The 12,912-nt window shown below is 41.3% G+C and overlaps 2 protein-coding genes and 1 long non-coding RNA gene across 3 annotated transcripts in view; 2 read left to right on the top strand and 1 right to left on the bottom strand.

Moving 5' to 3' along the window:
- The first annotated feature begins 5,049 nt into the window (after positions 1-5,049).
- amh (anti-Mullerian hormone) lies at positions 5,050-9,061 on the top strand. The gene is made up of 7 exons (XM_031864052.1): positions 5,050-5,422; positions 5,626-5,889; positions 5,977-6,146; positions 6,257-6,368; positions 6,499-6,598; positions 6,693-7,114; positions 8,087-9,061. The coding sequence occupies exons 1-7, from the start codon at positions 5,302-5,304 to the stop codon at positions 8,491-8,493; spliced, it is 1,596 nt and encodes a 531-aa protein (XP_031719912.1). The 5' UTR covers positions 5,050-5,301; the 3' UTR covers positions 8,494-9,061.
- Positions 8,570-11,214, bottom strand: LOC116392517 (uncharacterized). Its single transcript, XR_004213334.1, has 5 exons — positions 11,061-11,214; positions 10,746-10,829; positions 10,537-10,671; positions 10,348-10,424; positions 8,570-9,270 (listed from the first exon to the last, which is right to left on the bottom strand). It is a non-coding gene; the product is annotated as an uncharacterized LOC116392517 (long non-coding RNA).
- Positions 11,215-11,830: 616 nt separating this feature from the next.
- Positions 11,831-12,912, top strand: part of oaz1a (ornithine decarboxylase antizyme 1a) — a 5,107-nt gene continuing 4,025 nt past the window's right edge. The window contains 1 exon segment of the mRNA XM_031864155.1: positions 11,831-12,025. Coding sequence (XP_031720015.1) covers positions 11,907-12,025 — 119 coding nt within the window. The 5' untranslated portion in view covers positions 11,831-11,906.

Consider the following 12,912-nt stretch of genomic DNA (forward strand, 5'->3'; position numbering starts at 1 on the left):
TGTGTGTGTGTGTGTGTGTGTGTGTGTGTGTGTGTGTGTGTGTGTGTCACACGCATGCAAATCCTCACACTGAGAAAACATCGAACCAGAACCACAACAAGCTACTGGACTCTCTTCACACCTATTTGTTTGCTCTTTTTTTTTAATTGTGTAATTTCTATTTTGTAAACAATGTTTGTACTGTGAATGTGATTCATTCTCCGAACTGTATAGTTGTGTATAATTTAGATTATTATATTTATGCTGTCTGTCTCTCCATCTGCCTTGGTATTTCTGTTTTGTTTTCTTTCTTTTCTTTCTTTCAATCCTGAAATGTGTTGACATTGTAGAACGCAATAGTGTGTGTGTACTTGACTCACGGTCTGAAAACAATGGTGCTAAATTAGGACTTTTACCTGATCTTATTTATTCTAGAGTGAAAACATCAATAAGAAATGGAACACTTGGTGCTGTACACGGGGACGTTTGTAAAGCCGCTTTCTGGTATTTAATGTTGCTATCATCTGGTTCTTTGAATGCCGAGTGTACATCTGTAGACGCCACCTTTTGGATGAAATGTGCTCTGCAACAGCTTGGTCTGAGTATAAACATTTACGAGGAACTCTGTTCATGTTTCTCAGTTTCAAACACACGACATCCCGCTTTGATCTCAGAAGAGAGCTGCTTATCTTTTAGTGAACAAGACGCACTGTTTTTGTACATAAGTTTTTGTTGTTCCTTGTATGTCTCTCCACCATAAACAGAAAGGTATATAAAATAAGTATCTATATACAGTCTATATATATATATATATATATAAATATATATATGAAAGAATAGAGGTGTTCTGGCGTTGGCATGGTGACCTTAACCTCGGCCTGTTAAACAGGAGGCTTGAAGCCAAGGAAAGGGAAGCTTTGCCAACACAGGACCTTAACAGATGGCGCCGAACAGCCGCACGTGACTCCTTGTGATAGAACTAGAACCTCCAAGTCTGTGTGCATCGAACGCATACAGACAACGGTGCTGTGGCTCGAACACAACGGGACTAGTAGAACTGTCATGACTTTTATCAGATGCTTCCACATCTTTTGTTTCTTTTGTTTTTTTTAATCAAACAAGATTCTGCAGGAAAAAAGAAAAATGGTGCTTCTGTTTCCAAACGATGGACATTCAGATCTTACAAACTAAGTCTTCACTGGTGCATAAACACAAACAGCTACGCGTCAACCTCTTACACAGACACACTGTCTTCAGACGTCTTGCTGACCAGGTCCTACCTTGTGATGTGAGCGGACTGTGTCATCGCAAAGACGTGCTGGTGTAAATCTTTCTGCGTGTGCTTCTCCCCCCCGACTTACCGGTGCATATCTAAGGGAAGATTAGACTAATAGTTCAAAGCTTTATTGTAAACTCCTGTCCTGTGCACTCACACGTGTGTTTCTCACCTGCGGGGAAGTGATTCTAGGACATGGCTAGAGACTGTAGTTTGTTACCAGCACTGAGAGGTCTTTTGTAATTATTGTTGATGCTGTTTTGATTTTTCTTATTCTCGGTGTTTGATACAATTGCAGTTACATGTTATGCTTTTCAACGGTGTCTTCAGATTCCTGTCCGTTTTTTGTAATACTACTAGTCAGACAGACAGCACGGTGCTCTCCTTCACTTAAAACAAGGAAATTGCAGCTATTGATAAATACTACTCTTCTTCTGTTGTGCTCCGGGGTTTTATGGTTTTGGTGATCTGCAACACGAGCTTGCCCGGCGGCTTTCTGACGGTCCAGTTTAACCTGCGGAAATGTCTCTAATCTGGAGGCGCGGCGTGGTGTATGTGCAAGTGAGAATAGTCGTTGGGAGTGTCATAAATTATCCTTACAGATTTCAACCTACTAGCTATATATATATATATATATATATATATATATACATATATATATACACACACACGTCAAAAGGGATGCGGTGCTGTTATTCAAGCCCTTTGGTATTAGAGCATGATTTGAATCAAAGCTTCTATGCACTTCTCTATATTCTCCTTCCTGGTGCATTATTGATAATCTGCGAGAGCTTTGCAGTCGAGGCCGTTTACTCTGAATCCTGCCAAAGGTCTTAACTCAGGAACTTCCCAGATGGCTTGAAACGATGTAAACAATTTTTCTTAAACTACTGCATGTCACAGACTTATTCGCCATCTTGTGGCAAAGATCAAGTCCCTTTGTAATCCAACTCAGGACCAGGACAACCCCTCAGTAAGTGAAATTCAGAAGTCAGGGTCTCCTCCGATTGATTCTCAGCTGTCACATACATCCAGCGCCTCCAGTGAGATCCAGCTTTATGAAGCTTTACGAGTCTGTCTGACCTCCGGAAGCTGTGAAATGGCGACGACTTTCAGCATCTTCCTCATCTCACACATGCCTCTGTCTAGATTTGCGTCACCAAGGAGGTGGTTCACTGTGCTTTGTTGGGATTCTCCCCTTTATTTTGTAGGGGGGTTAAACACAGGTCACACGTGACGTACAGTATGTGTACAGTGATCTCTGATCGGTGAAGCCAGGGCAGGTTTGAGGTGCAATAATGGCAAACGTACTTTCCAAAAGGCCCTGGGGTTTTTCATGACTTGTTACTGTTCGGTGTTGGTGCTTTTATCCTAAGATGTTATGATGAAACAAATGGAATTCCTCTTTTCTCCCTCCTCCCTGCATTTTATGACTATTAATAAAAAATGTTTCATATAATATTTGAATTTTCTTGTGTGTTGTGGCATTTGTGTGATCCATTTATTTCCTCTCATAGAAGATTGGTGAAGTTTACACATTATAGTTTGAAACGCAAATTAGTTTTATTGTGAAATACATAAGCAAAAATACAGCACATCTCTGGTTATGATCATCCTCATAAGCTCAATATTTCCACCCTACAGATACGTTTTAACTAGGTCAAATTGGATTTATTTTTAATGAGTACTGCTGCATTTTTGCTTCTCCACAAATAGCCGGACCTCCGTGTAACGGAACTGTACGGTGAAGGTTTCCACTTGGACTCGTACATTAAAATATAAAGACTTTGATGGGGCCCCGACATCGTGGCCCACAGGATGTTGGATGAAACCTCCAAGAAAAAGTGTCGGGAGTTGCATCAGATTATGTGATGTTTTATTTAATTGAAATGCTCCTCAGTGCGAGCCCCGACTCCCACAGTTTAGACTTATAACCTCGCATTGCTGTCAGGAGGATGTCGTACCTGCCAAGAAATGTTCCACAAGTACTGTGTTCACAACACCAGTGAACAGTTCTTGTCATTCCTCACTGAAGTTGTGTGATGTACAAGAATGAGCCTTGGCTTAATCTCTTGGAAAACACTGCTACTAAACAGCGCCGAGACCTTGACCCTCTGCAAAACAAGACCGCAGCTGTGAGGGTAGAGATGGGAGTGACGGCTCTTTGAAGGGAATCGGACGTCTGCGTTCCACTCTCTGGGAGCAGGACTTTGTTGTCTGGTCCTCCCCTGAGAGCGAAATACATTGTACACGTTCATAAGGATAACGTGTGCCTGAAGGATATCGTTTCATTCAGATCTGTCGTCACATTCACAAATGCTGGTATGGCCCACCGGGGTGAGGGAGTTCTGTTCAAGGAATGGAAAGCTGCAGGAATGACGTGTTTTTGTTGGCCGACCCGGAAGTTAGCATCGCACTCTTTGCCTCGATTTAAAAAAAAAAAAGCCAATAGGAATTTTCCTTTGGATTATTCCAGAAAATCAGCTCGGTGGCAAACATTATACTACACGTTTTGTCCAAACAAGATTACAAATGAACACCACTTTTGTGACCTTTTAAAGCGCGAATCGGCAGAAGTAAAAAGCTAACGTTGGGCTATAAACGAGGACGCATGAGCGCGGGTTTACTCAACGAGGCCGTGAAGGTGAACCAGTCAGCGGGATGACTTTCTCATGTAGCTACTTGTTAGCAGCTGCCTTTTTTAGACACATTACCGCTTAAAAATTCACAAGAGGTGTATTTATTGACGTATTTTATATCGTTTCTTAAGTGTTTACCACAGAATTTATTTCAGGCATCTAACTGAAAACTCGATTCAAAAAAAACTTCGAGACGAGTTAGATATTTAGGAAAATACGCATATTTGCTTTCTTTCCATTGATACCACTTATGTCTGTTAAGCTCAGCCAAACTAACTTACTAACAGCTAGCTTGGCTCTGTTCAAAAGTTTAAAAAAAATCAACCTACCAGCACCTCTAAAGCTCACTACATAACATGTTATTGAGTGTATTAGTTTGTTTAATACGACATACTGAATTGTAAGAATGTTGTTTTACACGGGGTTGGTCATGAGCCGCACTATTTCTTGACAGGGCGCAGTTCAGAAAGTCACTGCTTCTGGCCGAGAAATAGTCCGGCTTATAACTTTATGTAAAACCACAACTTGTTGCAGTCGCCACTGCAGATTGTGTGCGGATTTGATAAACAATAACGTGTTGATTGTGCTGCATTCACATGGAATCGGGCAGACGATGTCAGTAAGTCCAGTCCAAGTCGTCCAAAGTTAAAACATTTAAACTTTTTGCTGTCCACGACAGAATTTATAATAAGCATCGTGAGCTTTAGATGTGCTGGTAGATCAATGTTCCAGTCTTTATGCTAAGCTAAGCTAACTGTCAAATAAAGTACTTCATAATCTTCTCATAACTGGCAACAAAGCAGTCCTTAAACTAGATGCTTTCTAATATACAATCTTGTATAGTTTTAGTTTTGCACTAATTTCAGTTCAAGTACAATATATCATATTTTATTTTTTACTCTTCTTATACACAGTCTGTTTGTTTTCTTTACTTAGGAGCATTGCTCTGCTCAGTCGTTCTTATAACTCATCTGCGTCCTTTCTACATTTCCCCATGAAGGGTTAAAACACCTGGTATCTCTTTTGCTTTAGACAGAGAGCTGTTCATGAGAAAGTTACAAGAAGTGCACTCTAACCTCCCTTGATATGAGTCCTCATCACCTCCATTAGTCTACAGACAGGGAGGTTCGGTATCTGCCTTCTATTTGCTTTTCATTCTCTCGCGTTATCAGACTTCAACCTGCTTTCTTGAGGTGAAAAACAAGCACATTTCTGTGCAGCAAACAACTCGAATAGAATCCCATCTCATCAAGGACACCTGATATTCCTACTTTGGCAGCGTGTTCCCCAGTTAGTGAGAAGGGAAGGTGGGAGGATACAACTCCCTTCCTCGTGAGCTTGACCCATTCAAAACAAGCGACTGGGAAAGGTCTGACCACACAGACACACACGCACAGACGGTGAAGGATGTTGTGTTTGGATTTCTTCTGCTGTGGAGCGTTGATGCTCTGCTGCACCAGGCTCTGTGTGGCCCTGCCGGCCTCACCTGGACTGCAGCTGATCCCGGCCCACGACCCCCCAGTGACAGGTCAGACTCCGCACAATTCAAAACCTCTGAGAGTTTGTGCATTAATATTCATGCAATTCTGTGCAATGCCTTCATTTTATGTTCGGGTGCTCTTTGTTTATTCTTCTCTTTTAGTGTTTTTTGGATTGTTTGCATGTGGTTCCTGCTTCCTAGCTTTGATCTTGTTTTTCAGTGCATACTGTAATGTGTTCTTTTTAATGCAGAGCACACCTTCCCATCAACAGAGGCCTCATCAGCCTCCACGGTCTCTCATCACGGCCCCCACAATGCACCGTGCTTAGTGGACGACATTTTTGCGGAGTTGCGTGAAGCTGTCGGGAGTGACGGCGAACTCACAAACCGCAGTTTGACTCAGTTTGGAATCTGCACTGTGTCTGATAGCTCGTCAGGCTCGGTCTTGGTACAGCTTGCAAAGGAAATGAGCCGAAACCAGAGACACGGAGTGGAGGTGCTGCATCCAACTGGAGGTGTGAGCGCTCTCTGATCGCAATAAATTAACCGGTTGGATGTTTTTTTTGTCTATATCTTACAGCGTGTCTTGTTTTCTCCATCAGTGCTCTTGGCAGAGGAAGACGAGAGAGGGAAGCTCATGTTGACCTTTGACCTCCCACAGTCCCCTCTGCTCGGGCTGAGCCCTGCGCTGCTCTTGGCGTTTGAAAGCCCCCCCACTGGAGGAAACCTGGTCGTCACTTTCACGAGTCAGTCGCTGCATCCTGACGCACAGGTAAAGGAAGGCCTTGTGTTGATGACGCATTAACGGAAAACTGAAGTTCCTGAATGTGTTGTGTATGATTTTCGTCACAGACATCACTCTTGTTTTCCTGTCTTTTCCAGACTGTGTGCATCTCAGGAGAAACGTTGTACATAATGCTGACGGGGAAAGCATCAGACGGCAACGTTCCCCAGAAATGGAGCATTGCTGTTGAGACAAAATCCCCCGATATGAGTAAGACATGAGTAAGATATAACATGAGTAAGACATGAGTAAGATATAACATGAGTAAGACATGAGTAAGACATGAGTAAGATATGATTTGTTTCATTAGCACCCTCCTCACATGTTCCTCTCTTTGCAGACCAAAGCCTAAAAGACATCCTTACTGGTGGAAAATCAGGAAGTAACATCAGCATGGTTCCGCTTCTGCTTTTCTCTGGTGAAAGAGGAACTGATTCAAGGTTGTAATGGCTTTTATGTTCCCGATTGAAATGTTAGCAGACTATTACCACACTGCTCAGCAACTTTTTTTTTTTTTTTTACTCTCTTTCTCAGATATCATCATAGTTCATCCCTGGCCTCTTCACAGACCCCCTTCCTCTGTGAGCTGAAGCGGTTCCTGGGGGACGTCCTGCCTCAGGACCACCGTGAGTCCTCTCCAGTCCACCTGGACTCCTTACAGTCCCTGCCTCCCCTGACGCTGGGCTTATCCTCCAGCGACACCCTGCTGGCGGGACTGATCAACTCCTCTTCCATTACCATCTTCTCCTTCGGTAGCTGGGGCTCCGTGTTTCCGGTGCACCGTGGAGAACTGGCCTTTTCTCCTGCGCTGCTGGAGGAGCTCAAGCAGAGGTTGGAGCAGAGCGTGGTGAAGATAACGACGGTAATACGGGAGGAGCAAGTGGGTCATAGAGCCACCGAGAGGCTGGGAAGGCTCAAGGACCTCAGTGCGTTTCCGATGAAGGAACCGGCAGCAGGTGATGTGTACAAACATGTCTCCTAAAGCAGTGTTCATTCAAACCCACAGCCCTGTCAGATTAATTCAAGTAATCCTTGATCCACATCCCCACGTCATGTTCCAACTGTGTTCATTTGAACTGATTTTAAAGTGGATTTTATTTAACTATATAAAATTGATATAAAAGTGGATGTCACAAAATGTTTCATATAATTCAGGGATGGGCAATTTTTTCACCTCTTTATAAAACGCAGTAATTTGTATGGTTTTGATGAACTGTGAGTGGTAAGAGTAAACGTTATGATCAGTGGTGGAATATAACTAAGTATATTTGCTTAAGTACTGTACTTAAGTACACATTAAAGGTACTTTACTTAAGTATTTCCATTTTATTCAAATTTGTACTTCCACTCCTACATCTAGAGGGAAATATTGTACTTTTTACTCCACTGCATTTGTCTGGCAGCTTTAGTTACTTTGCACATTACAATTTTTCAAACCGTTCCTAACTACCCAAACTGAACAACAGTGTATAAAGGAGTTAAAATGAGCTCCACCTAAAACATCTGCAGCAGGAATAATGATCCAAACAAATATACATGTAATATCCATCGCACACATTCACGAACATACGAAAGTATGTAAATCGAGAGAAAAAAAGTCGCCTTTAAAATAAAAGCAAAGCAGCGGTTTTCTGTGCGTGATGAACACTTATCTACGTCTTATTATTTTCATGCATTTTTAATTGCAACACATTATATTGAGGCGTCAGCGGACCCAATATGTGTCTATACTGTGTGTATTTAAATCAAATCAAATTTATATTCTTATTGAATTAGTCTTTCCACACATACACCCTGCAGATGAAGCCCCTGCTTGGGAATCCCAGTATAATCACGTATTTGCATTATAAACCCATCTGACATAAATTTCTTTGGTATCAAGATCCTGCATTACTTTTTAACTGGTGCTTCTGTTACCTCTAGAGCAGGAGACCATCAGTACCGTGCTTTTCTTCTGCTGAAGGCCCTGCAGACGGTGGCCCGTGTCTACGAGGTGCAGAGAGGACTGCGGGCCACCAGAGCTGGTCCAAACAACCCAGTGAGGGCCAACATATGTGGTCTGAGGAGCCTCGCCGTGTCCCTTGAAAAGCGCCTCGGCCTTCCAGAGACCGTCAACATCAACAACTGCCACGGCTCTTGTGCTTTCCCCCTGACCAACGGCATCAACCACGCCGTCCTGCTCAAATTCCACATCGAGAGCGAGAACGTGGACGAGCGGGCGCCATGCTGCGTGCCCGTGGCCTACGGAGCCCTGGAGGTGGTGGAAGTCAACGAACAAGGGACTTACCTCTCCATGAAACAAGATGTGGTGGCCAAGGAGTGTGGATGCCGCTAAAACTAGACTGTAGTTAAGTGAAAATAATTGTTACTTGCATTTATTTATTCACACAGAATTAATACACTTGAAGTACAAACATGTTAATTCACAGAGGTCTCTTTAGGCCATATACTTATATATATGTAGACAATGTATTATTTGCAGTATTCCCACACTTAAAAATATTCAAGTTTATTTAAACCAAATAAGTCAAATGAGTATTATCACCCTTCTCTGTCATATTTTTATTTTAATTACTAATCTTATTTGTATAAAAAGCCATTGTTTTGTCAGGGCAAATTTCTTATCATTATCATAAGAATCTTAATTAAGATTCCATCATGTAATTATTGTTCCAAATATGTTAATAACTTGGTGACATCTGATGACAATACAAGATTGTGTTACAATGTGGCGGTAAGTGACATTTCTAAATTGGTGATACTAAAAGTTAGATTTGATTAAATTATTGAAGATATAAATGTGATACAGATTTCAACTGCCTGACAAATTTAATGGCGTTCTCTATAAATTAACAAAAATGGATTAATAAATGTATCATTCTGGGTTTTTATATTATTAAATGAAACGTATATGAAAGGCTGTTTGTGCTCTTTATTCAGAAACCTGTTGTTGTGTGACAGTTGATGACATGTATTTTTTATTTATTTATACAAATCATACTTTAGGTTTGGGTTTCAGGATTGCTCTGTTGCCAATCGGCTTTTTTCTTCTTCTTATCGCTCCGACTTCTTCGGATCCCCACCACGACATGAAATTGTCCCATATGGAAATCTGGAGACGGACAGCAGGAAACAACAAACAGCCTGGGTCAAAAAGTGATGCCTCAAACACACACATTATAATCAACTACATGACAACAGGAAAGATTTAAATATCTTTTATTCTACAGTCACTTCAAGGATTAGATTTGATGATGTCTGCCAGTATTCTGTTGTATTTAAAGGGAAATCGACCCTTAAATAGAGTGATAATTCTTTATCATTTTATAGTTTTTAATTCTTGAATTTGTTCAAGTCTGCCAATCAACTGAATAGCAGATCGACAGATCCTGGAGCTACTTCACTGTCAGAAATATATTGCATACTCATAATCAGTTGTGACCTTATTGTATTTGTATGATGCAATGAAATGTAATCATACTTGCAAAGCATTGTGGCTGTTCTCTTAATACTGCTTGATCTGTAATCAGAGATTCTGAGGTCTCTGAAAACAGCTCAACAACAGCTTCCACTGAGACAACAAACATCTGTAACACCTGTCATCTTTCAGCGCACCTGTCTAGTCACTGGTCCCCGTTGATCATCCAGATGTAATACCCCCCCAAGTCCATATCGGATCAAGTACCAGTTCTGCACAAATGTTGGTGTGTGTATTGCTAATTAGTCGAGCATTAATCTGGCATAACCAAACCTAAATGTTGTCTCGACTCATGAAGGTAAGTGGACTATTTAAAGCCCCAAAACGTAATTTTGAAAAATGTAAAATAACAAAGAAATGGAAGTGGAGCGCGGTATTGCTGCTCATCACTGCACTAAATTCTCAGCCAAACAAATGGATACTTCAGGGTGTCGTTATTAGTTGTTGTATTTTGAAATAAACCCTCTATGAGCTTAATGAGAAAATGGCTTTGCGACACTAAACGTCAGCCTACTGCTGGTTAGTGACTACTCATTCTGTTCACTTGCTGCAATTAAAATGAAATAATCTCCACATTCAGTGTAAAGTATCTTCAAACTGAACATAAACAAAGGCCTCCACTGATCTGTATCTGAGTTAAACAATAGAACTCCACAAAAACCTAAACAAATTCAATGAACCCTTTATCCGTGTTACAGAGACAGACATTACCTGATATAGTGAACCATCCTGCAGACTTCCAAGGAAAGACATGATACCTGTGTCCTCAACAAAAGAATCCATTGCATCTATAATACAAAAGCATGTAAAAAAGACAGTGAAGGCCTGCTGGCTTTAACAGAGGAGAACAAGAATCTCACAGCCAGTGTGGTATTGAAATGAATAGAATAATACACTCACCGTGCACTTCACTGACCCCCGAGCTCACGAGCAGAAGGACCAGTGCCAGCACTAAGCAGCGGTTCATGGTGAATCCTTTCCATGGATTTGGAACATCGCTCAAATCTTCGATGGACAGAATGCGCTCATAAGACACTATGGACGGACACAAATGAGTCAGACGCTAGTTGCCATAGAATTGACTCAGTGTTTTTGACATTATGTCTTACTTGTGATGGGTTCAGATGTTCCAACTCTCGCTTCGAGAATCCTGTAGGTGGAGGTTTAAGTTCAAATCTGGATCCGGAATTAAGCTGTAAATTAAGATGAGAAATTATGTTTCTGTCGAGCACAAAACCAACTGAAAGTCTACGTTTTTTACAATGTTTGTGCATGTGTTGCTACTCTTTCAGACGGTCCTGTGTGTCACAGTCCAACATTGGACAGCTTAAAATAGTCACCTGCAGCTAGTTGCAAAAGATAATTATGATTTTAAGGGTTTAGTTTTATATGAACATCTGAACAGGAGAAAAAAAGAAACGTACCTGATTTGACCCGTCTGTTGTGTCTCACCATTGAAGTGAAAGTTAAGTGGTTGCTTTGATGGTGATTTCAGCAGAGACGGTGTTTTCCACAGCCTGCACCATGCTCCTTTGCTTCTTGATTGACAGGCACAGATGAGAGCAGTTGAAAAAAAGGAAAATGACACTCACAGTGTGGACTGAGACTGTTGATACTGACCAGCAGTTAGACTGTAAGTTGACAAGTATAACAAGCAGCTTTAGCCTGTATTCCACTGCTAACAAAACAAATGCGATGATATAATGAAACTATAAATCTTGCCCTGTTGGGGAAGAACAGCACAGAGCGACTCTATTGCACCTCACCAGTGTGTTTAGTACCAGTAGGGTGAAATGAGAGGTGGCTGCCGCTCTGCACTGTGCTTACATGCTGGTTTCCGCTGCTTTTGGCATGGTGATTGGTGCATGACAACAAACAGTGTATGTTGGTAGAATGACGATTAAAGCGTCAGTCGTAATAACAAGTAATACAATTTTACATATTTTTTGGCATTTGGTACTTTTTGGTTTGGATACTTTAACGTATTTTTTTGAAGAATGTATTTTTACATGGCTGTCTCGCCCTACAGGGATATAAAGTAGCCCATGCTCATCATTAAATGAAATAGTCAGAGACAGATAGTTCCAATAACTTATATATTTTAAACGTCTCAGTAAAGAGGCTCGTGACGTGCGTCATATGTTCACATTGACACGTCATAGTGGACAGGACACGCCCCTCACAAATACTGCAGACTGCCAGCTCTCTGACTCCAGCACAAGGCGGCGAGGAGGGAGACGACAGAGCCGCTGGTGTTGGACGCTGGCCGGATGGTTAAATCTAACCTACAGACGATTTTGAATAGTCATTGTTTTGTAAGAGAAAAAGAGAGAAACTTATCCGAGATGCCTGTTATTGAGCAATCCAGTAATACACCTGAACGTGAAAGGTATGTTGTTGTAGGGATTGTTATTTAGCGAACTAGCTCACTGAGCTAAGCTACATTTAAAAACCGCGGCCTAGCTTAAGAGGTGCTATTCCCCGTGTTTCTTGTTTACATAACATCTCAAGCTATTGCTAGCGTTAAATGCTGACACGCTAGCTAGCTAACATTAAAGGTCCAGACTCAAGCCACTGGTGGTGTTTTATTTATTTCAACATAACATACGTTAAGTGATAAAATAACTATGTATGTTTGGGTGATTAGGAGCTTGTTGCCTTAGCTTTAATATAATATATTAGGGCTATTGCTAGCTGCGTTAGCTTAATGGCTAACGTTACAGTTAATATATCGCATGCTTTTTTCATATTTTTGGCGTTGCAGTGAAAGCAATCGATGACAATAATACATAAATATTGTGACCATATTTCACACTGAATTTGACCGTTGGTCTCGTAAGAACGCTCGGTGCATTGAAAGCGTTTATTTACGGTTATGTAAAAGCTAGCTTGTTGCTAATCAACGTAGCTGAATTGATCATTTGTGGCTTCATCAATTTAATCAATATTGCTCTCTAACGTATTATTATATCAACATACTGTGTGGGCTTTTGCAAGCCAATGAATTCCGGATGATTTAAAGTAATTTAATATAACTGTTTGTGATTTGACTGGAAATTAAAAGCCTAGAAAAACAACCGTTGGGGATTTTGACGCCTGGAAAAAAATGTAGTCATGGTTTTTAAACGAGTTGTGAGTGATTAGCCGTTGGGGTGTTTTTCTACTTAATTCTTGTCCTGACAAGATCCTCGTCGAGGCTGTTTGTGAAGCTCTATAGTGTCGTGAAGGACTCGTAGGAAATTTCCACTGCACTGCGAAGGGGGGGGGGGGGGGGGG

The sequence above is a fragment of the Anarrhichthys ocellatus genome, unplaced genomic scaffold (genome assembly GCF_004355925.1).
Source record: "Anarrhichthys ocellatus isolate YVR2014 unplaced genomic scaffold, GSC_Weel_1.0 scaffold30, whole genome shotgun sequence".
NCBI lineage: Eukaryota > Metazoa > Chordata > Actinopteri > Perciformes > Anarhichadidae > Anarrhichthys > Anarrhichthys ocellatus.